Below are 22301 nucleotides of genomic sequence, written 5' to 3'. Positions count from 1 at the left end.
ATTCCCAGACATCGTTGTGTCTCTGATCGTCGTTTCCTCCATAACGTCGACCTCATCCACGTTCGACTGTCCGATTTGTCCCACACAATGTCGCAGCAATGACATGCCTCTCTCGCCACACCGTCGGCTATCTGCCTCGCAGCTGCAGGTATGACTGTGAATGTCGGCACTCGCATGTCCACTCTGGTCCGACGACGTATACAATACCATCATCGCTCAGGCATCGCACATCCGCAAATTCGTCATCGTCGTTGATGACCGCGATGTGTCGGACGACCTCGATCAGCTTGGCGCGCCCACATGCCTTACCTCGAGGAGTTCACCTTCTATGCTGCGGCCGACGACAAGCTCGAGCGTGACACGTATGTATCAAGCTATGGTCATACCTCTCTCCTTCCACCAAAGAGCGAGCGTTGTCCGCTATATGTCGGAACGACAAATGACTGTTCAGAGGGACTGTGAGTCATCGTTGTCTATCGCGATCATGAACGTCGGGGACTGACACGCCTTGTATGTAGCCGATGGCGCTAGCTATGCTCCAGTGCACGCCATCATATGACCTCGCCATTGCCTCTACGTCGACGACCTGCGACGTCGTTCACGTTCAGGTTTCTGGACCGCCGTCATGATGAGCCGCATGCGTAGGAGGATTACAGTGACCGGTTGGGGCTTCTGGGATGGTGAGCACTGCTACTCATGTCTTTGGACGTAATAGATGCCGGCTGTTCCAGCTGTGTCAGCTCCGTCAACGGAGTTGAACGGCGAGTGTCCACCGTGTCTACGCCGCCCCCCGCCTTCTTTACGATATGCTGAGTCTGTTCTCTTTGATATTGTAGACTGCGATCACGGAGCCTGAAGGACATTGGGAATCCCGTCATGCGGGCGCTTATGATACGTTGGGAATACCGTTTGACCGTGCCCCGTGTAATGTCCACACCTTATTCCTGGAGCCTTGCTGCGTTATGCACGAGTTTGGGAAACTGTGTCTTGACTCTGGTCTTCCCACAGATCCTTGCGTAAACCAGGTGTTCCCGCCCATCCCTGCCGTAAGCTGTCACTTCAAACACGCTCCCACCCATTTGTGGCAGCGTGGCAACATGCTTGGGGTTATTCCATATTCTCAGCAATTCCGCCCGCTGCGATTGAGTGTTCGGTTGTAGGTCCGCATGGTTGCACAGGTTGCACATCAAAGTTCACCGCCTCGGGCTCGAATACGCGCACTCCGATTGCTCCAAACCGCCGTGTCACGTGACCCTCGCACGTCAGCGCACAACATCCTCACGCAATCACTGCACGACCATTTGGCGATCGCGGAAACTTACAAAACAAACCGCTCTGTCATGTTTCCTGGACGACTTTCGCTGGACGACCTGCCTCTTGCCTTCCACCCCACCCCGCAAGCTCCAACCAGCGAAAACCCTCCGAGACACGATGGATACTCTCCCGCTCGAGCTGCATACCCAGATTTTCCAGTTCGCCTGCACAGATGACGGTTCGACAGCACGCGCTCTTTCGCTTGTTTCGCGTTACGTACGTGCCGCCGCCGCCCCCTTTCACTACCAGTCCCTCGCCATCTCCGGACTAGACCAGATGAACGAGCTCGTCGCGCGTCTCGAGGCCATTCCTCCACACCTCAGGCGCATTCGTCGCCTCTTCCTCTCGGACTGGACGCACGCGGACACACAGAAGCGTAGCATGTCCCTGACAGACATGGAGCGCTACGACGCCGAGAAAGCGCTCGCATCGCGCATCCTCGACTTCGCCGCCCCGACGCTGGAGAGCCTCGCCGTCGTCGCATCGTGCCCGTACACCGCACCACCGCTCGTGGGTCACCTCTTCTCGGTGCCGTTACCTCGTCTTCGCGAGCTGTCGATACACGGCTTCTACCCGTTCCCTCGGCTCCCAGGCACGATGCCGAAGCTCGAACAGTTGCACCTCTCTGGGAACCGCAACCCACACGGACTGTTCCAGCTCGGGGCGCTCGAAGCGGCGTGTCCGAATCTTACGCACCTTCGTGTCTCCGATGTCGCGAATGCGACGTCGTTCGCGCGGGAACTCCATGCTGCGGCGCTGCCGCCGACTGACGCGTCGTGTGACACGTCCCCCTTCCCGACTGTCCTCCCTTCCCGCCTCCAGAACATCGTCGTTGAGGTCAGGAAGCTTCAGCAGAGCGTCCGCCAAAAGGGCTCGGTGAAGCGGGGGACGCAGGCCGCACACGAGAAGATGCTGGCGCTGCTGCGCGAGGTGCAGCTCCGGAGGGGAGACACTCGTCTGGAGTCGTTCTTGGTCATTGAGAACGAGGGGTGCGATGCGTATGATGCGTCGAGGCGAGATTGGCTGGGGCTTCCTGGTGATGTTGACTCGACATTGTGATGTTCCGATTGACGACGACTGTTGCTTGCATGTCGCTGCATACCTAACTTATTATCGGACACATTCTGGCTTCACACTGTAGATTAGTCGAACACTTAATGTAGAGCTCTTAGAGCTGGTTGTACATTGTCTATCAGCTGTGGACGTCGATTCCTCCAGCAACTGGTGTATACGGTGAGTGTTCAGCTGAGATCCTCGGACGCCGCGGACTGGCTGGCTGCCGCCTATTTCCGTCTTACACACACACTCTCTGTGTAAGCTAGCTCTCAATAACGCATTCGCGCCCATCTGTACAGGTTTGTATACGGGATCACTACAAATGTACATCAACACAGGTGCATGTCAGTTCTGCAGTACTCGTACACACGATACACATTATGCCACACGCTATGCCAATCATATACGTCCACCTCATTCGCCCGGGAAAGGATTGCCATCCGTGTACGTGACCCTTGTGCTCAGTGATTGCAGCTCTAGAATATGGGCGTCGTGAGTTTCCTCTACCTCCGGCCCTCGCGGACGACCACGTAGCTCTACACGGAGATCTCCCAACCGAGCCCCGTTCAGTGCGCGTTGTCGGAGACAGCGCACTAGCGAGGGCAATACATCTTCCCTCCACGGGAGCTGTATGATACGCAAGACCCGGAGACGCGGGAGAACCGCTCCTTCCGCGTTTCCTTGCGCAGGACAAGGTGTCTCATTGTGTTCGATCTCGGTGCTGGACGACTCGGATGAGAGCGCTTGAAGGAGGGACTCGCAGGAGCTTTTACGGTCGTTGTACTTGATCTCCACGACAGCGAGCTTGGGGAACTTCCGGAACACCTGCACGAGCCTTTGTGACGACGCACGCCGCATATCCGATGCGCTGAACTCGTGTAAAGAGAGCTTTGCGAGCGGACAGTCTGCGAAGATTTTGCAGACATCGTCGAGGGCGCCATCGAGGGTGTATTGCCACTCTAGACCATTACAAGGGTGGGACTGGATCTTGCAGAGAATCGTGAGTCTCCCGCGACGACCTTTGCCCGCTGTGCAGACAAACTCCAGCTCCCTTCGTTCCGGCTCATATCTGTGCTGTATGTTCCGAAACTCAATGGACACGGACGACGTAGTGCGCAGAATGGGGAGACCTTGCATGTCCTCCGGTGGAATGAGATCGATCAGGCCGAGCCACTGATCCTCGGACCACTCAGCTTCCAGATTGGAATCGAGGGTCAGGTGGATGCGGGCGTCGGGTCCAAGGTGAAGATGGCGGAGCAGGTTGCTGATGTGCTGATGTTCGTAACCTATGAGCACGAGCGACTCCAGCTTGAGAAGAGATATCGGGTGGATGTGCGCCAGCCGCTCTCTCGGGAGATATGAGCGGTTCAATTCCAGATGACGAAGAGTTCCGTCCTGTGCGATTGCCTCGAGTGCCTGCAACACTTTCTCGGTCTCCCAGCACTTTATGGTCGACGCATAGATGAGCTGGAGCGTGTGTAGCTGGGAGACAATGGGACAGGCAAGGGAGAACGTGGCATTTGAGAGCCGGAGTGAGCGCAAGGCTGGAAACGCCGTCGAGTCAAAATCCGCACATGTCACGCTTGGCCAGAACCCGTCGGCGGAGACCACAGCGTGAAAAGTGAGCTCCTCGAGAAAAGGCATTTGGAGGCGCCAGAGTTGGTCGATGTCGTCCGACACATCATGCTCATGAACGACGATGACGAGTTTGCGTATATGCGACGCCTTAGCGACGATGGCCTTGAGTACGCGGTCGGACCAGCGTGGCCATGCGAGTACGACATCCACCGTCATGTCTGCAGACCTTGCGAGACACAGCTTGAGCCATCTAACCTTCCTGCTGGCCGAGATGGAACGCCAGAGAGCTGCAGTGGCGCATGCGATGGTATGCCAGTGGCGACAGACTAATAAGAGACGCAACCATTCTGTGGAGACGGTCTCGTACGTCCACTGGCAGGTGCTATCACGGCGCGGATCGCAGTAATTCGTCCTCTTGCAGGCGCAGTAGTCGATTCTAAAGACTTCCATGAGAAGCTCGTTCGGGAGTCTGCGTATGGGAGTATTGATGTACGCATAGTTGGTTGAGGGCAGGCGGAGCATCGCGGTCGTGGGCCTGCTACCGCGGCGGGCGACCATAATTCGGGATGCTGCCATGGCGACGTTCTAAATTCTGACACTGGTATAGCCGGACTGATGAATCATGCAGTGAGCCATGCGGACCGTATATCCTGTAAGTGGGCGATGACTTGCCTGTGGCACGTCGGATGGTGGTTCATGTATGAGGAAGCGGTCTAGCAGCCACTATGTCGGTGCGGGTATCCATCAACACGTAGGCAAAAAGGCCGCATCAGTACCTTTCGGACGATTGCTGACATTTGTTGTCACATCACAAGCTATGACACCCCCACAAAAACCCTTTGACCAGAAGCTCGAAGTGCAGAGCGGCCGATGCAGGTGCCACCTGGTTCGACAGAAACCTTTCCGATTGGTACATAGAGGAATGTTGACAAGAGACAATGTTCCGAAGCCCGAAGTCCATGTCGGTGCCAAAGAACCTCTACCGGTTGTATGTGGGAATGAGCTGCGTATGTCCAGTGGCATTAGCAAAGGTAGTGGTCGAGAGCAAAGGCGCGTGTTGGAGGCCTTTAGTGCGAGCTCCCGGGCAACGGCCCGGGCTTCCCGGACGCTTTTGTCAATCAATCGCGCACTGGCAGTTGTGACTTCGACACAAGCGTAAAATCAACCTGAATTGTAGTTCGTACATATGCAAGATCCACTCGACTTTTAGCCTAACCTCCTGACTTGACTCATCCAAACCCTGAGCATCAGCGGGATCCCTCCTCCAAGAACAATATCACCCGCCTGCTCAAGCGTTGCAGCTCTCGGAGCAAGTCGCTGCGGTGTAACGGTCCCCGTTACCGTGACTTACCCGATTTGGAATCCCGTACTTACAGCGCTACGCGACATCTCGTTCTCTTCGTCAAACCAACGCCAGTGATGGCTTGGTCGTCCGTTCCCTCGCTTTGCCTCGTCATGTAGCTCTCTCTAGCCCTCCGAATATCATGTCTTTGATCACCTCGTGGCCCGCGTCCGACGACCGGCCGTTACATGCGGGTTCTCTCAGTCTCCCCTTCCGGGCGACCATACAGCTTGAGATGGAGCTCTTCCAGCTGCATCCCATGCGCAGCGCGACCCTGCAGACAGTCCAGCAAAGATGACAGTCTGTCCTCATCCTGCCAAGGGAATCGGTCGATCTTTAAGACACGGAGACACGGGAGGAGCGGGTTGGTCCGCAAAGAAAAAATGATGTAGCTGTTGCTTTTCTCGAGATCGGAGAGCACCTTGAGGAGTTCCCGGGAAGAGTCTGAAAGCGCTTCATACGAAACCTGTAGGACCTCGATCGAGGGAAAGGCCTGGAAGACGTGCATGAGCGCGTCTGCGGAGACCTCCCGTCCCATCCATGGGTTGCACTCTTTGATGGAGAGCTCCATGAGAGGAGAGCCGGCGATGACTTTGCAGATGTCGCGGAGCACGCCATTCAGAGTATACCTCCACTCTAGGTTCGTCGAGTCTATGAGGAACTTGATCTTCAGTCCTTCGCAGGAGAACCGTTTTGTCGGAGCCCGGGGCCCGGGCGGCTCCGCACTCAGACTTCAGAGGCGCCTTGAAGACGCTCGCTTGTTCTCAACTACCACAGTCACCAGTAGTGTGTTTGCCGTCTTTCCTCTGCGATCACTCTCGAACGAACATATGCGTGAATATGCGTTGACTATAATATCCCGCGAAGTATATCCAATTTCTCTTGCCTAGTGCACTGCGGACTCATAGTACTTCAACGCCTCGATATGGATAACCTGAGGAGGGCACCTCGAGGCGTGAATTGCAAAAATTTGGATCGCCTGCAAGGATGCCAGAGTACGAGTTGAGTATCTTCTTCCAAGTCACGTTAGCACCTGCCGTGCGAGTTCGAAGAGGCTGACAGAGTGATGCTCACCTCGCACATTCCGTACGCATCAAAACGCATCGAAGCGAGCCTGCGGAACAAGGCTTTTCAGCTCCTTTAAAAAACTCTTGCGCGTGTTCACCTCCTTGGAGCGCCAAGGGCGGTAGCGATAGACGATATTGAGCTTCTGTAGCTTGATACCCTGTTGTTCTCGCATCCGCAGTGCGCCGAGCACTTGTTCCGCGGTCGCCTCCAGAGTTCCGGGTTTGTCGGGGTCGTACCAGCGATCCCGCATGCTGACCGTCGAAAGCTCAGGGCAGCATATGATCCCACCGCTGTGCTCGGATGCGGATCGCAACGCCGTGAAGATACCACCAACGAAATTATGCCCATCAAGTGTGAGCTGCTTGAGTGTCCGAACGCGGCAGAAGGTGTGCTCCCATGTCGCACTTGACACTTGCTGCGCCTCAGGGATAGTCAACGCGGTCAACGGAGCATCTGCGAACGTTGTCAAGAACACATCCATTGCCTGCTCTGGCATGTCGGAGAACCGGGTGTATCCCCTCAGGTAGACCCGCATAACCAGGTGGCACGTCGCGTTACGAGCGTCGAGCTCACAGATATGGGAGTCGGGGAACCCGGCGGAGAGAGAAGTCGCAGTAGAGAAAATAGGAGAGAAGGAGGTCGGGTTTGGAGGCAACAGACCCCGCACGCTTGGCTGTGGAACATCGTGATTGGCATGCGTGCGAACAACAATCCGTGTCGCATTCGGCACTTGAATGTGGGCGATGATCTGTGCGCCCAGGGAGGATCGGACGGCGGTAAGCTGCAGCGTTCGCAGTTGCGACAGCGTTGCGGGAGAGCGGCGTGGTGGATGAGTCGTCGGGAAACCGCCCGGGCAGTCTCGCAACTCGGATAAGCAGTCGTCCAAGACCAACTCCTGCAACTGGCCTGCGCTTGCAAGAATGTCAAGGAGCTGATTGAAAGTGATTCTCCATTTCGAACGAATGAGCTTGAACGTGCGAAGTGATGTGAAGGCAGCGCAGTCAAGTGGAGCGCTGCATGACCGCAGACATAGGAAATGGAGATGGGCGTAGCTCTCCGGGGGGAGATCCACAATTGCGAGACGTTCGGACTTGGTCTCCAGCCGCATGTCAAACTTCTCCAATGAGGAGAGGGGAACGCTGAGGAGCTGGGAGATGTCTGAGGCCCAAGACGATCGGGGAGCAGAGTATGTGATCGACCGCACGCGTGGTCCATGCTCTTCCAGCGTAGGAATGGTCGCTTGCAACGAGAACCGCCCGGTGAAGTAAATGTCCACGAGCATACCTGCGCAGCGCGACAGGCACCGCTCGAGCCATTCCGGACAAGAGGTGACATAGATGTGTCTCCATAAGCTTGGCATGGTAGTGATGATCGCATACCAGCGACGGCACACAAAAGACTGGCTTAACCAGTTCCTTGAATCAAGCGCATCGGAGGAAGGGCGAAGGAGCTCGATAACGTTCATCAACAGCTCGGGGGGAAGAGTGTTGACGGGTTGAGTGTCGTTGAGCGCAACGAGCGTCTTCGAGAGTTCCTGTTGGGGGACTTTCTTCCTCTTGAGCAGTTTATCTCTCTTCTCAATCAAACTGTCGCGAGTCGCGCGACGGTATGCGCCAGCAGGTGAGTATGATGGAGTATCTTCGGTACGTGGTTTGCTGTACTCCGAGTTCGAGTCAGCGACGTGGCAATATATCCTGCTCAGTGCTCACCTTGGGCGCAGCGCAGTCTTCTTACAAGTGTTGGCCATCACACTATCGGAAGTACTTAGCAGGTGAGACGAGCAAGCGAATGGTTCGAAGTTAGGATAGTGATGGTTGGGGATCAACCAAAGCCAACGGAGGCACCAGTCCACGTGACCCACGTGACTCACGCGACGCGACGCGTTGCGTTACGTTTCGCGACTGTGACTTAGCCAGCGGCAGGCGAGCAGCCACGAACGCCATCGTTCATCTTAAGCCCAAATCAGTGAGATGTCCTGCGGAAGATCGCGTACAACCGATGCAGTGTGGAGGAACATTACACGCGGAGCGATGTCTCAGTAGTCTACCTAGGAGCAAAATCGGAGTCAGGCTCTGCGATATCGGGCCCTACTAGCAAGGCTTGGCACTTCTCTCGACAATCTCAACGGTTCCGGACGAGACCGACAACCACTCGAAGTCGCTGTATATGTGTATTGCACCCAATAACCAACAGCATTGAGTGGCGCGTCAGCATGACTAGCTTTCGGCGGTGAGTTGCTCATCGAGTTTTCAAGCTTTCGAGCCTTTGACTTCCATCACTCAATTTGCGCTCTAGAGGCCCAGGGATTTAGTACTCTTGTATGAGCCTCTGCTCTCTCTGCGGGGTAGAGAGCGACCTTCTCACTTAGCGGGAATTTACGACAGATATTCACACACTGCCGCCTAAGTCCGCCATCACGCCGGATGCAACAGCCGGTTGAAGATGGCACTTCCCTTGTCCTTATACTGCCATGTCTGACCATGTAGCGTTGACGATGGATCGAGCGGAGGTACGTTGTGACACGCCGGACTACTCTTCAGGCCGGGTTGCTCATGTATGAACATAGCTCATAGCTCTCTTCGTCAACTCGCTGCTGTTCGGCGCCTTCAGCGTACTCTACATGTTCACCTCGTGGATGCTACTCTTTCAACACAAACGATCTCAGAAGCATGTGGTTGTATTTGCCGCATCGACCTGCCTATGGGCGTTATCCATTGCGGTGAGTCTCTCGCCACCGCTGCGTATGTATGCATGTTCTGATGGGCGCAGTATACGAGTCTCGTAGCGCATCGAGCACTCGAGGCGTTTATGGTAAACGCCAGTAATGTGGGCAATGCCCCCATTTTCTACAGTGCCAACATTGCCAGCGGCACCGCAGTCGCGAAGGACGTCATCTACGTCACGACAGTGTCGATCGCAGACAGCTTCCTGACTTATCGCTTGTTCGTCGTATGGGACCGTACGTGGTGGATCACAGTCCTTCCTATCCTAATGGTACTTGGAACCGCAGGTGAAAGCTAGTCACGATCCCCGAGCGTCTTCATACTGACGACAAGCAGCTGCGGGTTACGGAGCGTGTGGTGATCTCGCCACGCTGGATGTTCAGTCCTCGGCAATAATCCCCGCAGCGCCGCCAACTCTCGGGCCCTTCATTGGGACACTGTTCTCCCTACCCGTTGCCACGAACCTTCTACTGACAGGTAGCTACTCCCAATAACGCATCGAAAGTCCACCAACATCTTATCCCTTTTGTTCTGCAGCACTCATCGCTGGACGGATCACTTGGTCTCTCCTCCGAACCCGCAAGGTGCTGATCAGCAAGTGGCATTGGGACGTCCTCGAAACGGTGATCGAATCGGGACTCATCACGTCGACTGGACTCGCTGCGCTGCTGGGCACGTACCTTGCCGAATCCAACGCGCAGTTCATCTGTATGGACGCCTTGCAACCACTAATTGTTTGTTCTCCTCCACTCAAAGACTCCTGACGCTTACTGACCCATGTCGTCTACAGGGAGTCAACTTCACGTTGATAATCCTCCGCGTTCACTATCGAGGTGCAAGTGAGGAGCCTGAGCCCCGCTCCCGTGCCAGTGTGGTGGTGCGAGGCCCAATTGGACTGCACTTTGGGGAGAGCATCTCCCGCACGACACAGGACTTCGACTTCTCAGTGTCGGTGTCGGACGGGCCCGCACTGCAGGACGAATGGTCACCGAAAGTCATAGCGTCGGAGGTGCGGTAGATACAACGGTGCGATCCCATTCGGCAGGATATTTTATTGGTTACGGACTTTTCGCTGCGAGGGTGCCGTCAGCATCACGACAAGAGTTATCGAGGAGAATCACACGCACCGTCCAGCTCAGCGAAAATACCTTTCGTAACGTACAACATCCACGAGCTCTTTCAGCCTAGGCAAGTATACTTGCCGCATGAAGGTATCTTCATCGTCGCGCTCCATTTCCAGTTCCAACTCGAGTTCTTCGAGCTGTGACCCTTGTTCAGCACGATATCGCAGCATGATCATGAGCGGGCGCAGCACGTCATCCAGATCCTCCGCGTCCATGACGCACATTATGCCGATGGCGAGGCTTTTCAGCCGAGCACAGCACAGCTCGCCGGAAGGGCTCGCGGCCATTGCGATGTTGAGACCGAACCACGGATCGTCGCTGCTGCTGAATCCGCACAGAGCCAAGCTTTCGAGACGCGGAAACGCGGAGAGTAACGTCTTCCACAGGGCTTCACGCACACGCTCGTCGTCGTCTTGAGCCCAGCAGAGCGCGACCTTCGAGACAGGAGCGGGCGAGAACAAGTTGATGACGTCGCGTATCCCGGCTTCAAGGTAATTGCCAGATGGAAGCTCGGTCAAAATTAGGTTGATGTGATGCGTATTGTTCCACGCCTTCAGGCTGCATTCATCGTCGGATATGTCGAGTACCAACTGGGTCACCTCCTGCAACATGGGGAAGATCGACGAGGGCAGACGCGAGCTCGGGAAAAGGCATGCAGTGAACAAACGCTCGTTATTCACATGGCCAGATCCTATGGAATTTCCTGAGAGGGAGACTTCGGTGGCTTTGGGAATACGCAGATGGTTGAGAATATGGAGGACGACGGCTCGAGCGCCACTAACGAGAGTGAATTTGCGCAGTTGCGGGAGTTCTATGGCCGCCGTCCCTGAGTGTGGCGGGTCGGGGAGGAGGAGGAGGAAACCACTCGATATATGGAAAGAATCGGTCAACGAGAGCTCGTGTAGGGTCGTGTTCTTGTGCAGAGTCGACAAAAAGTCCTCGAACGGCATGGCGAGAGTTACGTGATGTATGGATAGCGACCGCAAGGACCGCAACAATGTTACATCCCTGGGAAGATGAACCCTGGAAATCTCCAGTCTCTCGAGGCGTGGCAGCTGAGATGGGGATATGGAAAGACCAACGGCCATCCTTGCACGGTCTCCGTTGCAGAGAGTCAGTCGCTCGAGAATAGGCATGGTATGCGCCATCAACAGAGCGGAGATGGATGCAGCCCATTCTGGCAGAGTGTGGCGGAATTCGAGAGAACGGATGGAGGACACGTGGTCACTTAAGAGGACTGCGAGGTCACGATGTGGGAAGTGCTCCGCAAGGAAAATGATGTCGACAGGAACTCCGCGACAGCGAGCTAAGGAAGTCGTCATCCAGAACACGGATTTGTACACGAGGATTTTCCTCCAGAATTGAGGGTTGGAGCAGATAACTTCCCGCCAACGACGGCACGCACCGGCGGAGGGCAACCAGGGCGATGCCACTCCCGCGGTCGACACGACGGGACCCAGCCAGGAGAACACTTCGACGAGGAGTTCCTCCGGGAGCTTAGACACCGGGATTGACGCATTGACGAGCCTGTTTGCGTCCGCGTTCGCATTCACAAGGTTGCGTCGCGTCGCGTCCTCTACCGCAAACGGCGCCGTTGCGCCGTTGCGCTGACAATGAATTACATGGTCCTGCGCAGCGGATGCAGAGGCCGTGAATGTCCTGAAATTAATGTATTTAGTAATGGTCTCCAGCAGCAGTCGTTGTATCCTACATTCTAGTGGGCATCTCTCAGGAGAAGATGCCCTCGAAGGGTGCCAAGCGATCCCGGACTCCGATGTTCCAGTGCAACTTCGTGAACTTGTCTGAGAAGCAGAGAATGAGTCAACTCCGTGAGGACTCGCATAGTGACTGCAATACCTGTTTCAGAACGGGGAAAAAGGTAATGGGCCCGTGGTTAGCTCGTAGTAAACTGAGAAAGCGATTTTCCCCAACAGGGGTCGGAGTCTTGACTTCAACTTCGGCGGCTTCTCCCGCTGCCTGATAAGCGCGCACTCTGAGCCGGTTGCGCCCTTTGTGCGGAAATCGTTGCTCCTCCTCCTCCTCCTCCTCGTCGCTAACGTGACTCGCATTTATACCATTGTATTTTGTGCGTTATAGAGCTGTGGTAGGTCGAGATGACAGGAGGAAGAAATGAGAATCGTACCACAGATTTGCTATCATGTGTCGCCGGTGAACGTTAACATCGACGGCTGCATTCGCCCTTGCCAACAAAAGATGAGGTGAGATACACACACCGGAAAGCTGAATGATAAAGACAGCATTGATAGTACGAGCATGATGCATTCGTGATATCGGATGGGATAGATGTAGAATACAAAGCATAGGGGTATGGATGATGTACAAGGTGCACGCCGCCGCCCGCGTTCAAACGTTATAAGGGTACTGTGGACTTGATATCAATTGCATGATCGATCAAGGAAAGGCGAAATGTACCACATAACCAGATGAGGCTTACCTAGTAGCTGTGGTAGACGATAGTATCGACCGACGTGCACAGAGCTGGGAAGTACGTCCTGCGAAGAGCGAGATCGTCCTCCAGGCCGTAGAGCTTGATACGCATGCGCAGCATTTCAAGCCTGCATCCGTGCATGGCGCGATATCTGAGCGCCGCAGAGATTGGACTGAATAGGGAGTCGTAGTTTCTTTCTAAGCGAACGTCATCGAGTTCGATCGTCTTCAGCCGGTGACAGGCCATCTCTGGAGCTGTCCGCGTCGTCGAGGCCTCCATCAGGCCGTCCCACATGTTGGAATACACACTCAACCCAGTGAGCGTCAGGGTCTCCAATTGGGGGAAAGACGAGAATAGTATACGCCATAGTTCACAGCGTGTCGGGTACTGGCGATCGGAGAGCACGGTGATGGATGTAACAGGTGCACTCGAGAACAGGGCGATGACGTCGGTGAGGCATATGTGAAGGAGGTGCTCGTAATTAAGGAGCCAGGTCGACTGGTCAGCGATGGCCAGGTGGATGCGCTGCTTCTCGCTAGAGGCCTCGAGGACGACCGGACCACGCCCTTGTAGTCTGAGGACGACGGACGTCACGGCGGCGGGGAACGCGGGAATGACGTCGAGCGGTCGTCGAGGACCGGGAAGTAGCCTTGTGCAGAAGAGATCGTTGCCCGGCACATCTTGCGGGGCACGCACGACTCCGGTGATTGAGATGTCGGTCGCGTTATGGGTGCGCAGTTCGTAGAGTATGTGCTGGATGACGGGCCTTGCGCCGCTGTTCAGGTGGAACTTGCGAACCCGGGGCAGGTCCAGCGGAGGAGCGGTCGGCACGGGAATCTGCAGCATAGCCGGGACCTCGTCGTACGAGTCGCTGATTAGTATCTCCTGAAGCTGCGTCTTGTCCTGCATGTCGGCGAAAAACTTCCTCAGTCCCATGGGTAAAGGAGCGTTTCGGAAATCGATGCGCCTCAATTTCTGACACAGCGCGAGATGGTCGGGGACGGCAAATCCAGAGAGCGAAAACGACCTCAGTCCAGGAACTTGAGTCCCGGATACTTGAAGTCCCGTGCAGAGTCGGCCCATATTGACGTTTTCGATCGCGACCTGTTCAAGAGCGGGCATATGGAGCGTGAAGAGCGCGGTCAGGGAAGTCTCCCATTGCCAGTTGACCTTCGGAAATGCGAGCGAGCGGATGGCGCTCGCATGACTTGCAAGTATGGGGGGAAGTACGTGGTGAGGAAACGCGGCCTCGTGAAATGAGATGTCCACTAGTGGGGCGTTGCCGCAACGCTCCAGGCACAACATCAACCAGGTCAAATTACGGCCAACGCTCACTTGCCTCCAGAACAAAGCCGTCGAACAAACGATCACTCGCCAGCGATGACACACCTCCATCAACCTTCTCCATGGCCGTGTTGCCTCGCCGTGACCATGGACGACAAGATACGCGAGGATCTCGATCACCACTTCGTCTGGCAATTGGTGAACCGGAACAGTGGCGTTGAGGCCTCGATCCACTTCTGTCAAGTCTGCCAGAAGACAGACCCGCCTGGCGAGGAGAGCATCTCTGCGGTCTTGGAGATTGGGTACTTCCGTGTACCGGAGCAATTGGCCGCCAGCTTCCATCGAGTCCCTTTCGAGTCAGGGTCAGTGTAGAAAGCTTGGAGAGCCTGTCAAAGATTCTTACGTGTCTAACGAGACCTATTGAGTATACTCCGATTGCTACAATTCTCCAGATCCCCTCAAGGAATGCTCTCGCACGATCGAAACCACCGACTCGAACCGTTGAAGTCCACCGCCACTAGAAGCAGACGCCTGAGAGCACAATGAGTTGAATTCTTGAAGCGAAGTGCAATCACCTGACTGTTCACTCTTTCAATGTCGATCGGTTGTGTGGGGGAGATGGATGAAGTGAAGGTGGTGGTTAGGACTACGGTGTTGCAGCACACTGAGCACAGCGTTTACGACGTTTGCGGCTCCGATCGAAACAACGCCGGTGACTCATCTTCGGAGATCGAAATTCTCTGGACCGAGGGCTAAGCGCCAAGCATTGGCTGGGTGTACGTACTCCAAACTCATAGTGGTGCTCAGACACTTTGGTCCTACCTACTTTGTTCAAGATTGCTTCCGCAGACGGGTGGACTCAGACGACGCACCTCCGGAATAGCGTGCACCGCACTAAATCCACCGAGGCGTCCGGTGACTGGACCGAGCTTCTCCCAAGTTCCTGGCGCGAGCAAACCCTTCTCGAGCCGATGAGCTCGGACTCCCGGAGCCTCTGACGGATAGAAGACGGTGAGTCTTATATACCCGTGATCAGTTCATTGTTCAACTCGATACGGGGGTACGTCCTGCGCCGAGGGCCGACAATTGTACACGCTGAAGAGTCAAGACACACATGCAAGATCTTCTGAGTGTCAGATGTCAATTCTGTCATGGGCCTTGGGTTCTGACCGTCTCACTCCGACTGTGGTGAGTCGTTCCACGGGTCTAGACACCATGCGCCGAGAAGGCGCGCACTGGCGCCGCGCCGCGTTAGGAGCGTCAAGTCACGTCCGAGGTGTCGCAGGATGCTGTGGATCTTTTTCAAAGAATACATGGTGATATCTCCAACCGCTCGCTTGCTACTCCCTTCTCAAGACGCGCCTCTGCCGTGAAGCCGCTCCAAGCACCCCGCATTAGTCCATGCGGTCACATCTCTCTCCTGCCTTGCCCGTGAGAGAAGCTACTCGGGCATGATTGGGAAGATTGCGTTCCAGTCTTTGCGCCCCAGAAGCGGGGTGGCCACGGGAACCGCATGAATATCCAACCATCAACGGTCACATCAATTCGAAGTCCGTGGGCGCCGGGGACGCGACTGCCCTGTTCCCAGGTCGTGAGCAATTGAGCACACCTCCGCATTCAATGCCGGTTGGCTGGAGCTCGAACGCTTCTCGCAGGCGACTGCTTCTCAAAGAAGCGCCAGCCTCGACTGTCGCAATCTCTGATCTCACCTTCCAAGCGCTTTCCCTCGATTCCCAGAGCTTCGCCAATCCGCACTCTTAAAGTCCCCCCCGGACGTTCGGCCTCGTGCCACTGCAATCCCCCTCCTCCCCGACGTCCCTACAGCTGCCTGTTCCTCGCATTCTGTGGAGATGTCCGACGAAGAAACTTTCCCCCTAGCGAGAGCTGAGGTGCGGTGCTCGCTTACGCTGCTGTACCTGGGCTTGACGCTGATTTCGCCTACGGCAGCTCATTGCTTTGTTTCTGGAGTCGATGGTCTTCGGGGCCTTCGCTGTCCTCTATGCCATTGCAATATGGATCTTGCTCTACAGGGAGAAGAAGCGGAGTAGTTCGAAGCTCAACAAGATGTTGTTCGGGACATCAACAGTCATGTTTGTGTTATCCGTAGCGGTACGCACCATTCTTTTCCTTCCCGCTGTCTCGCGGTCTGAATTGTTCCTCAGCATTTATGTATAGACGTAGTGCGAGCTGTTGAGGCTTTCGTCGTAGAAGGTGGCAAGCCGGGCGGTACTTTCCTCTACTACTCAACGCTGAGCAACCCGACGCTCGTCGCCAAGGACGCCATCTACATCACCATGACCCTTGTCGGTGATTCGTTTGTCACTTATCGCCTCTACATCGTCTGGAATCGTGTCTGGTGGATTGTCATCCTACCAGTCATGCTCCTCTTGGCCACCGCTGGTGAGTGACAACCCTCTCGCGCCGCGGTCCTTACTTACACAGAGACAGTTGCTGGATATGGCGCGTGCGTGGAAATTGGGATGGTGCAGGGTGTGGGTGCCATATTCGCCGAAAACCTGCAGCCATGGATTCGCGCGTTCTTCTCCATCTCGCTGACCACGAACATCCTCACTACCAGTAAGTTTTGTCTCAAATTTCTCTCCAATTCCCAGGGTCAAATGTCTTGCCGCTCCTTCTCCCCGAGCATGGCCGTCCTATGTTTATGCTCAGCCGCTCACAATGCATTCCGTCTCAGTTCTCATTGCCGGCCGTATCATATGGTCCAATCGTCGTGTCAGGCACTTCCGCGCCGCCGCGGCTGCCACTTCGCACTGGGAGGTAGTCGAGACGCTCATCCAGTCAGCTGCGATCTACTCTGCCGCTCTCGCTTCCCTCCTCGGCACTTACCTCGCGGGCTCTAATGCGCAGTACGTGGTCCTGGATATCCTGCAACCGCTTATCGTAAGTCCGCCCTCCTCCCGTCCGAGTCGAAACGCTTACCAACCCTTCTGTCGGCGTAATCACCGCAGGGCGTCGTGTTCACTCTCATCATCATCCGCGTCGGTCTCGGTTACACGATGAACGAGGTCTCTGGCAAGGGAACGGACAACTTCCCAAGCACTGCGGTCCAGAGCATCGGGGGAACAGAGTACGGCATGCGCCCGCTTGCGATCAATGTCTCGGTTTCACGCACGCACGACCGCGCGTCCCTCGAGGTGTACGACCAGAAGGATCGCAGCCTGGGAGAGGTCGAGAGCGGCACTTCCCGCCTCGCGGAGTAATGCTGTTCGTCTGGTCCCCGAGGTATAAGGCTGTGTAGCTGGTAGCACTGGCAGGAGGCAGTTGTATAGTACATTACTTCGTTGTTGCCGTGGCCGTATGGCCGTCGTTGCCCCTATCCGCTCCTTGTCGTTCTGCTGTCAATATGTTGGAACCGCCTCTGACGCCGTTGTATCCATGTTTCGTTCCCTCCCCGCTCTCCCCTTGCACTGCGCTTACGAATTTACTGATGCCAGCTCCATAGCACTACACATAGATCTATATAGTGTACATACATGTTTTGTTTCAATATTTCCACAAATATCACAGGGCGTTGGTCGGAAAACGCCACGAAGCCTTCGCTAGTGTCGATTTTCGCGAGATCACCCCACCGCAGTTTGATTGGCATTCTCTGCTTGGTGCCATGTGCGAAGTTATACCTGTCCGGGCATTTCTCCGTTCGCCGCTCCTGACGTATATGCCTGTCGCGCAGGCAACTGCCTGCAACTGCGCGCGGCTTCGTCTGAGATTAAGACTCAGCATGTCCTGGTCACATTAGCTCTCTGATCGCTACGTAGCATTGTGGTCAGTGGTCCCGCTCAAATTCGTTAAGGACTCGGCTACTTACCTCTGCAGGGTTGCGGTCAGTTTCAGGCGGCACGTAGGTGGCACAGCGTCTACCGAAACCTTCTGAGTGCTGCGGCGTTGCACCGTTGTTGCACACGTCCACGTCACTGCGCGTGCAATAACCTTGTCAACGTCTACGCTTCGTCGTACAACGGAGCATACCATCACCGTAAGATCGTTGCGGACATGTAGTGAAGAAGCTTGAAGTTTGCAGACTGATCAGAAAACCTGGGCGTGGAGATGCTTGCCGGTGAAAGGCGGCTTCCCACCATGTGCCGACCCGGCCTCCCTATCCCCACTTCCACTGTATTGGGCGGAGCGGAAGATCTGTCCAAAAGAAAGAACGACGGCGTTTTACTCGGAAGCGATAGCTACGAGACATCAAGAGCATGGGTCGGTCAGATGGGCACACAGCCGGTGAGAGTTCACTCAGGAATAGCATACACACGTCGCTGTTGCCGTAAGAGGCTCCCTCAATCTTTCTTCAACCCGCGATGGGTCCGGTCAGAGTTCTCGGGTTCGATCTGTGCTTCTGCTTAAGCCCGGTGTGGCGCAGCGCTCTGCGCAGGAACGGTACCGATTTACGCCGGCCTGATCAGAAGCACACCGTAAGTCGGTCGCATGCATCAGGAAAAGGGCACAGTCCCTTGGGGCTCTTAAGAAAGCTTAGTCGCACTTGCTCAGACAATTCCAGAAGATACCAGACGTCTTACCTCAGAAGGTCCCTCTCTTATTTCAGACACACTCAAGACATAACAAGTTCGCATTCAGACGGTCTAAGACAACTCAAGTAGGTCCTGTAAGTAATTGCAAGGCGAGGGGATGTCGGGACGTCCGGATGCGGAGCTCCCAGATGGCAGTTGGAAATCGGTTCTTGGGCTGACTGATGGGAAGCGATCGTAATGGGGGAACTGTTGTATAAGAGAATGAACATAGAGTAGACTAGAATGAAGCTGGTAGCGTAGAAAAATCAGAATGAGAGTTGGCGAATATTGAACCTGCGCCAGGATGGCGCTGGTGCGCAATGATGATGCTCTTGGGAGCGCGACCACCCGGATGAGCGGAGTGGGTGGGGGCAGAAAAGCATGGGACAGGAACACTGAACTTGAAGACGGAGGTTCGGCGGGAAGCTTGAAGGGCGAGATTGAGATGTGAGGACTTACCTGTTAGTGATTTTCGTCGTCCTCATCACATTCCGGGCCCATCTCCACATCGTCGTCGTCGTCGTCGTCGTCGCAGTCCTCCACCAACGCGCGGCCGCTGCCTGCTGGGATGTCGCCCGCGTCGTAGTCGCCATACTCGGACTCATTGTCGTCGGAATCATTGACCAGGCCACGGGCATACTGCTCCGCTTTTGCGAGGATCTTGTCCCACTTCTCGTCGCTAATGTTGTTGATGCTGGTGAGGTATTCGTTCGCGGACTTGCCCCAGTTCTTGTCCGAGAACTTGCCGGCTTCGCCACGCGGCTTCTTGTGCTCACCTGTCTCCCAGGTGCGGAGGGCGCGCTCGACCTAGACGATGATTGAGCATGACGAGAACGCGGTTGAATCAGGAAGCTTACCGCGGTGGTCGCCAGAGCGAGTGCGTTGCAAGGGTGGTCTCTGATCGTTTGGGCTGGGAGCTGGATTCGCTTGAGGTGGTAGCCGAGGGTGTAGAGGATGAGCTTGTTTTGATAGATGCCGTACTTCTTCTGTACGACAGGCGTCCAAGTCAATGTCAGTCCAGCACGTTGACTGCATAAGTCACAGATTAGTACACATACCTCGCCGTTAGCAGTCTTCTCGACCCTCTCGTAGCGGAATGGGAACGTCTTCGGATCAAGAGCCCACTGGACCCACTCCTTACGATCGTCGGACCCGGTGAATCGACGCGATGACATGAACTTCGAGACCGCATGAATCGCCTCGGTTCCCATCGCCGCGCGATAGTCTGAGATCTTTTGCTTAGCCTGGATTGGGAGTCATGAGTGAGCAGACAGCGAGACAGTAGAGCGGCAAAACGCGACACAGGACGGGACGTACCAAGTCGTAGAAGGCATGGCGAGGAGAGATGTCGATGTCGATGCCGGGCCAGACCTCAGCGGCATGATCTCTCATGGCGCCGACAAGATTGAATCCATAGAGTCGCCATGGCCCACTTGCAGAGTTGCCGATGGTGTTGATGAGCTTCGGTATGAAATGATACGTGAACCGTCCGATTGTGTCGCCGAGGATAGGTTGGAGTGCCTTTAGGGATTGGTTGCTGGTGCCGTCGTCCTCAGCATTGTTGGTCGTCGTGGCTGCCTTATTTACAGAAGCTGTCTTAGCAACGTCAACAGACCGCATCTGTATGAGACTCTACACGTCACGTCATGCGCATGTTAGCCCCTTCCCTGTCGCAGAAATCCATCACGGTAGGCATACTGGCGTTTCGGACGAGCGAAAAGGCGAGCCATATACGCCGCGCGAGGATACCTTTTGTCTCATGAACCTCGCGCGGCCCATTGGCACGCATTTTGTCCCGTCTGAAACGCCAGTATGCCTGTCATGCATATAACAAAAACCAAAGTGATACATTACCTGTGCCGTTGAACGGCCAGCCTTACCGCGATCTTGACTGCGCTGAAGATCATGCCGATCCGCCTGGAGCTGTTCATCTGTCTCGTCCTCGCCATAGCCTCCAAACCGTTCTATGATACCAGCCTCCTCGGGATCCGAGTCGGTCTCTGTGGTGCGCAGGGTGTTCGTTGATGCAGTGCTGTCAGTTGCAACCAGGCTGATGGAAGTAGGAGAGGCTGGTTCAACGAGAGATGGCGTCGGGAGCAATGAAGAGTAGGACTCGGAGCCAGGTTGTCTGAGAGGAAGAGGGTCTGTAGAAGTGGCCGTAGCACTCGGCGTGCCAGTCTTGCCCTTCTTGGAAGGCGGGGTGGTGATCCTGTGAATAGAAGCTGGGTAAGACGCCGACTCGGAAGTTGTAGGGTTAATCTGCGCACCCAGTATCCCTATCACCACTACCATCGGTGAGCGATTCCTCCAAGACACGCTTCTGACCAGCTAGCGGCTCAACGTTCTCCTGCTGTGTCGGCCGCATCTGTGTTTTCTGTGCATCTCGGTAAGCCTCGAAATCCGCCCGGGTCAGCTTCGGAATACGCTTAGGCTTAGGAACATTCTTCTTTGCAGGTGCATCTGGAGTAGGTGTCGATCGCGTGTCCGCCGAGGCAGTAACTCGACCGGAAGCTGGAGTCTTCGCAGCGACTTTCTCAGCGGCGGTCAGAGCCTGAGGGAGGGCGGCAGGCTTGCGGGCAGACTGCCGGACAGTGGGACGACGCGTCGACTCCTGTTGACTCCGCTCCTTGGCCTCGAGGAGTCTAGCCTCCAGGTCAGCCAACGCTTTCATAGCTTCTTCCTGTTTCTTGAGGAGTTGCTGATGTTCGGCCTCCAGCGCAGCGCGCTCCTGCGCGACCTCAGCAGAAGAGCGACGCGGAGTCTTCTGATCCAGGACGATCTTGCCAGGGTGAAGGTTCGCTTTGGCACGGCGAGGACGACTCGAGTTCGCAGATTGAGACATGGTGAGTAACGGCGGAGGGTGAGGAGAGACTGATTTGTTTGAGGGAGGGAGTTCGAAGGACGGCGGCTTCAGGATTGGGCTTAAACTGGTGGAGGGTTGCCATGGGTGCCTGGTGCACGGGCCAAGTGGTGCGTCATTCGGGCTTGCCCTCCGACGCCCGGCGAGACTTTCTGACCTGACCGTCTTCAGACTTTGATTGTTGACTTCAGCGTGTAATATATACTCGAACTTTTACTACTATGCTATACTTTGACAGACGATCCCTTCAGTATGGCACGCACACGCAACCGTAAAGTTTCCAACCCCCCTCGGAAGCTCCTCGCTGCTCGCCTGCTTCAGTGCCCATACTGCACGAAGCCGGAGAAATGGTGCCGCAACTTATCTGGCCTTACACAGCACATCAACACCGTCCACATCGACCTCGTTCGCGCACCAAGTCCGCCAAGCTCTGACCCTGCCGGCTTTGACGAAGACGTGAATCTAGGGCCCGCGCCCCATGAGGAGATACTGGAGTCTCAAGCTGACGTTCATGGGCTAGGGACCTTCACGAGTTAGCAAAACCCGTGGGTACCCAAGGATAAATCCGTGGGAAAACCCATGGGTAAGTACATCCGCGGGTGTAGGTACCTGTTTCCCACGGGTTTTCAAGGATGCGGGTATGGCTAGGTAAACCCGTGGGTACCTGCACACCCTCATGTTGTAGGCACGAACCGTGGGATTCTAATGATATGTCACACGAATTTTTCCGATCAGAACTGAGTGTGCTTGAGGCGAAATAAACATGCCCAAATCCGGAAGTATAGGCTGTCTTTTGCGCTCATTTGGGCGCTTAACCGGGCATCTCGGGCAACTGAGCGCAAAAGACAGCCTATACTTCCGGATTTGGGCATGTTTATTTTCAACATAGCACACTCAGTTTTGATCGGAAACATTCGTGTGACATATCATTAGAATCCCACGGTTCGTGCCTACAACATGAGGGTGTCACATGG

General features: G+C 55.4%; 9 protein-coding genes across 9 annotated transcripts; 3 read left to right on the top strand and 6 right to left on the bottom strand.

Annotated features, from left to right (window-relative positions):
• The first annotated feature begins 1163 nt into the window (after positions 1–1163).
• On the top strand, positions 1164–2533 carry L226DRAFT_538848 (uncharacterized protein). Its single transcript, XM_067681577.1, has one exon. The coding sequence runs from the start codon at positions 1432–1434 to the stop codon at positions 2371–2373; it is 942 nt and encodes a 313-aa protein (XP_067531178.1). The 5' UTR covers positions 1164–1431; the 3' UTR covers positions 2374–2533.
• A 796-nt stretch (positions 2534–3329) lies between these two features.
• Positions 3330–4524, bottom strand: L226DRAFT_562768 (uncharacterized protein; the record flags this gene model as incomplete). Its single annotated transcript, XM_067683523.1, has 2 exons — positions 3330–3439; positions 3501–4524. The coding sequence occupies 2 exons, from the start codon at positions 4522–4524 to the stop codon at positions 3330–3332; spliced, it is 1134 nt and encodes a 377-aa protein (XP_067531177.1).
• Positions 4525–5474: 950 nt separating this feature from the next.
• Positions 5475–5861, bottom strand: L226DRAFT_574703 (uncharacterized protein; the record flags this gene model as incomplete). Its single annotated transcript, XM_067685090.1, has 1 exon — positions 5475–5861. One exon carries the CDS (start codon positions 5859–5861, stop codon positions 5475–5477), a length of 387 nt encoding a protein of 128 aa, XP_067531176.1.
• A 339-nt stretch (positions 5862–6200) lies between these two features.
• Positions 6201–8134, bottom strand: L226DRAFT_616103 (uncharacterized protein). The gene is made up of 3 exons (XM_067686864.1): positions 8068–8134; positions 6365–8013; positions 6201–6300 (listed from the first exon to the last, which is right to left on the bottom strand). Exons 1-2 carry the CDS (start codon positions 8103–8105, stop codon positions 6384–6386), a joined length of 1668 nt encoding a protein of 555 aa, XP_067531175.1. The 5' UTR covers positions 8106–8134; the 3' UTR covers positions 6201–6300; positions 6365–6383.
• A 680-nt stretch (positions 8135–8814) lies between these two features.
• L226DRAFT_538846 (uncharacterized protein) lies at positions 8815–10270 on the top strand. Its single transcript, XM_067681576.1, has 6 exons — positions 8815–8867; positions 8925–9077; positions 9128–9368; positions 9418–9558; positions 9619–9815; positions 9872–10270. The coding sequence occupies exons 1-6, from the start codon at positions 8853–8855 to the stop codon at positions 10097–10099; spliced, it is 975 nt and encodes a 324-aa protein (XP_067531174.1). The 5' UTR covers positions 8815–8852; the 3' UTR covers positions 10100–10270.
• On the bottom strand, positions 10217–11930 carry L226DRAFT_525885 (uncharacterized protein; the record flags this gene model as incomplete). The annotated part of the gene is made up of 3 exons (XM_067679007.1): positions 10217–11511; positions 11611–11864; positions 11917–11930. The coding sequence occupies 3 exons, from the start codon at positions 11928–11930 to the stop codon at positions 10217–10219; spliced, it is 1563 nt and encodes a 520-aa protein (XP_067531173.1).
• A 559-nt stretch (positions 11931–12489) lies between these two features.
• Positions 12490–14576, bottom strand: L226DRAFT_538845 (uncharacterized protein). The gene is made up of 4 exons (XM_067681575.1): positions 14519–14576; positions 14342–14469; positions 12661–14287; positions 12490–12587 (listed from the first exon to the last, which is right to left on the bottom strand). Exon 3 carries the CDS (start codon positions 14278–14280, stop codon positions 12661–12663), a length of 1620 nt encoding a protein of 539 aa, XP_067531172.1. The 5' UTR covers positions 14281–14287; positions 14342–14469; positions 14519–14576; the 3' UTR covers positions 12490–12587.
• An 876-nt stretch (positions 14577–15452) lies between these two features.
• On the top strand, positions 15453–17499 carry L226DRAFT_538843 (uncharacterized protein). Its single transcript, XM_067681574.1, has 6 exons — positions 15453–15827; positions 15886–16047; positions 16101–16338; positions 16387–16515; positions 16634–16839; positions 16908–17499. Exons 1-6 carry the CDS (start codon positions 15789–15791, stop codon positions 17157–17159), a joined length of 1026 nt encoding a protein of 341 aa, XP_067531171.1. The 5' UTR covers positions 15453–15788; the 3' UTR covers positions 17160–17499.
• Positions 17500–18929: 1430 nt separating this feature from the next.
• On the bottom strand, positions 18930–21309 carry L226DRAFT_525882 (uncharacterized protein; the record flags this gene model as incomplete). Its single annotated transcript, XM_067679006.1, has 7 exons — positions 18930–19274; positions 19325–19453; positions 19526–19711; positions 19785–20059; positions 20166–20283; positions 20322–20676; positions 20735–21309. The coding sequence occupies 7 exons, from the start codon at positions 21307–21309 to the stop codon at positions 18930–18932; spliced, it is 1983 nt and encodes a 660-aa protein (XP_067531170.1).
• Positions 21310–22301: the final 992 nt, after the last annotated feature.

The sequence above is a fragment of the Lentinus tigrinus genome, assembly GCF_003813185.1.
Source record: "Lentinus tigrinus ALCF2SS1-7 unplaced genomic scaffold L226scaffold_36, whole genome shotgun sequence".
Classification (NCBI taxonomy): domain Eukaryota; kingdom Fungi; phylum Basidiomycota; class Agaricomycetes; order Polyporales; family Polyporaceae; genus Lentinus; species Lentinus tigrinus.
This window is presented reverse-complemented; position numbering and strand designations above follow the sequence as displayed.

Bases quoted from the DNA above. Each gene is read 5' to 3' on its own strand.
- L226DRAFT_538848 (XM_067681577.1), top strand. From the start codon at position 1,432: ATGGATACTCTCCCGCTCGAGCTGCATACCCAGATTTTCCAGTTCGCC.
- L226DRAFT_616103 (XM_067686864.1), bottom strand. From the start codon at position 8,105: ATGGCCAACACTTGTAAGAAGACTGCGCTGCGCCCAAG. The intron at 8,014-8,067 runs GTGAGCACTGAG...CTCGGAGTACAG, and splicing joins AAGACTGCGCTGCGCCCAAG to CAAACCACGTACCGAAGATA.
- L226DRAFT_538846 (XM_067681576.1), top strand. The intron at 9,078-9,127 runs GTGAGTCTCTCG...TGATGGGCGCAG, and splicing joins TATGGGCGTTATCCATTGCG to TATACGAGTCTCGTAGCGCA. The intron at 9,816-9,871 runs GTTTGTTCTCCT...TGTCGTCTACAG, and splicing joins ACGCCTTGCAACCACTAATT to GGAGTCAACTTCACGTTGAT.
- L226DRAFT_538845 (XM_067681575.1), bottom strand. From the start codon at position 14,280: ATGGAAGCTGGCGGCCAATTGCTCCGGTACACGGAAGTACCCAATCTC.
- L226DRAFT_538843 (XM_067681574.1), top strand. From the start codon at position 15,789: ATGTCCGACGAAGAAACTTTCCCCCTAGCGAGAGCTGAG. The intron at 16,048-16,100 runs GTACGCACCATT...ATTGTTCCTCAG, and splicing joins TGTTTGTGTTATCCGTAGCG to CATTTATGTATAGACGTAGT. The intron at 16,840-16,907 runs GTAAGTCCGCCC...TAATCACCGCAG, and splicing joins ATATCCTGCAACCGCTTATC to GGCGTCGTGTTCACTCTCAT.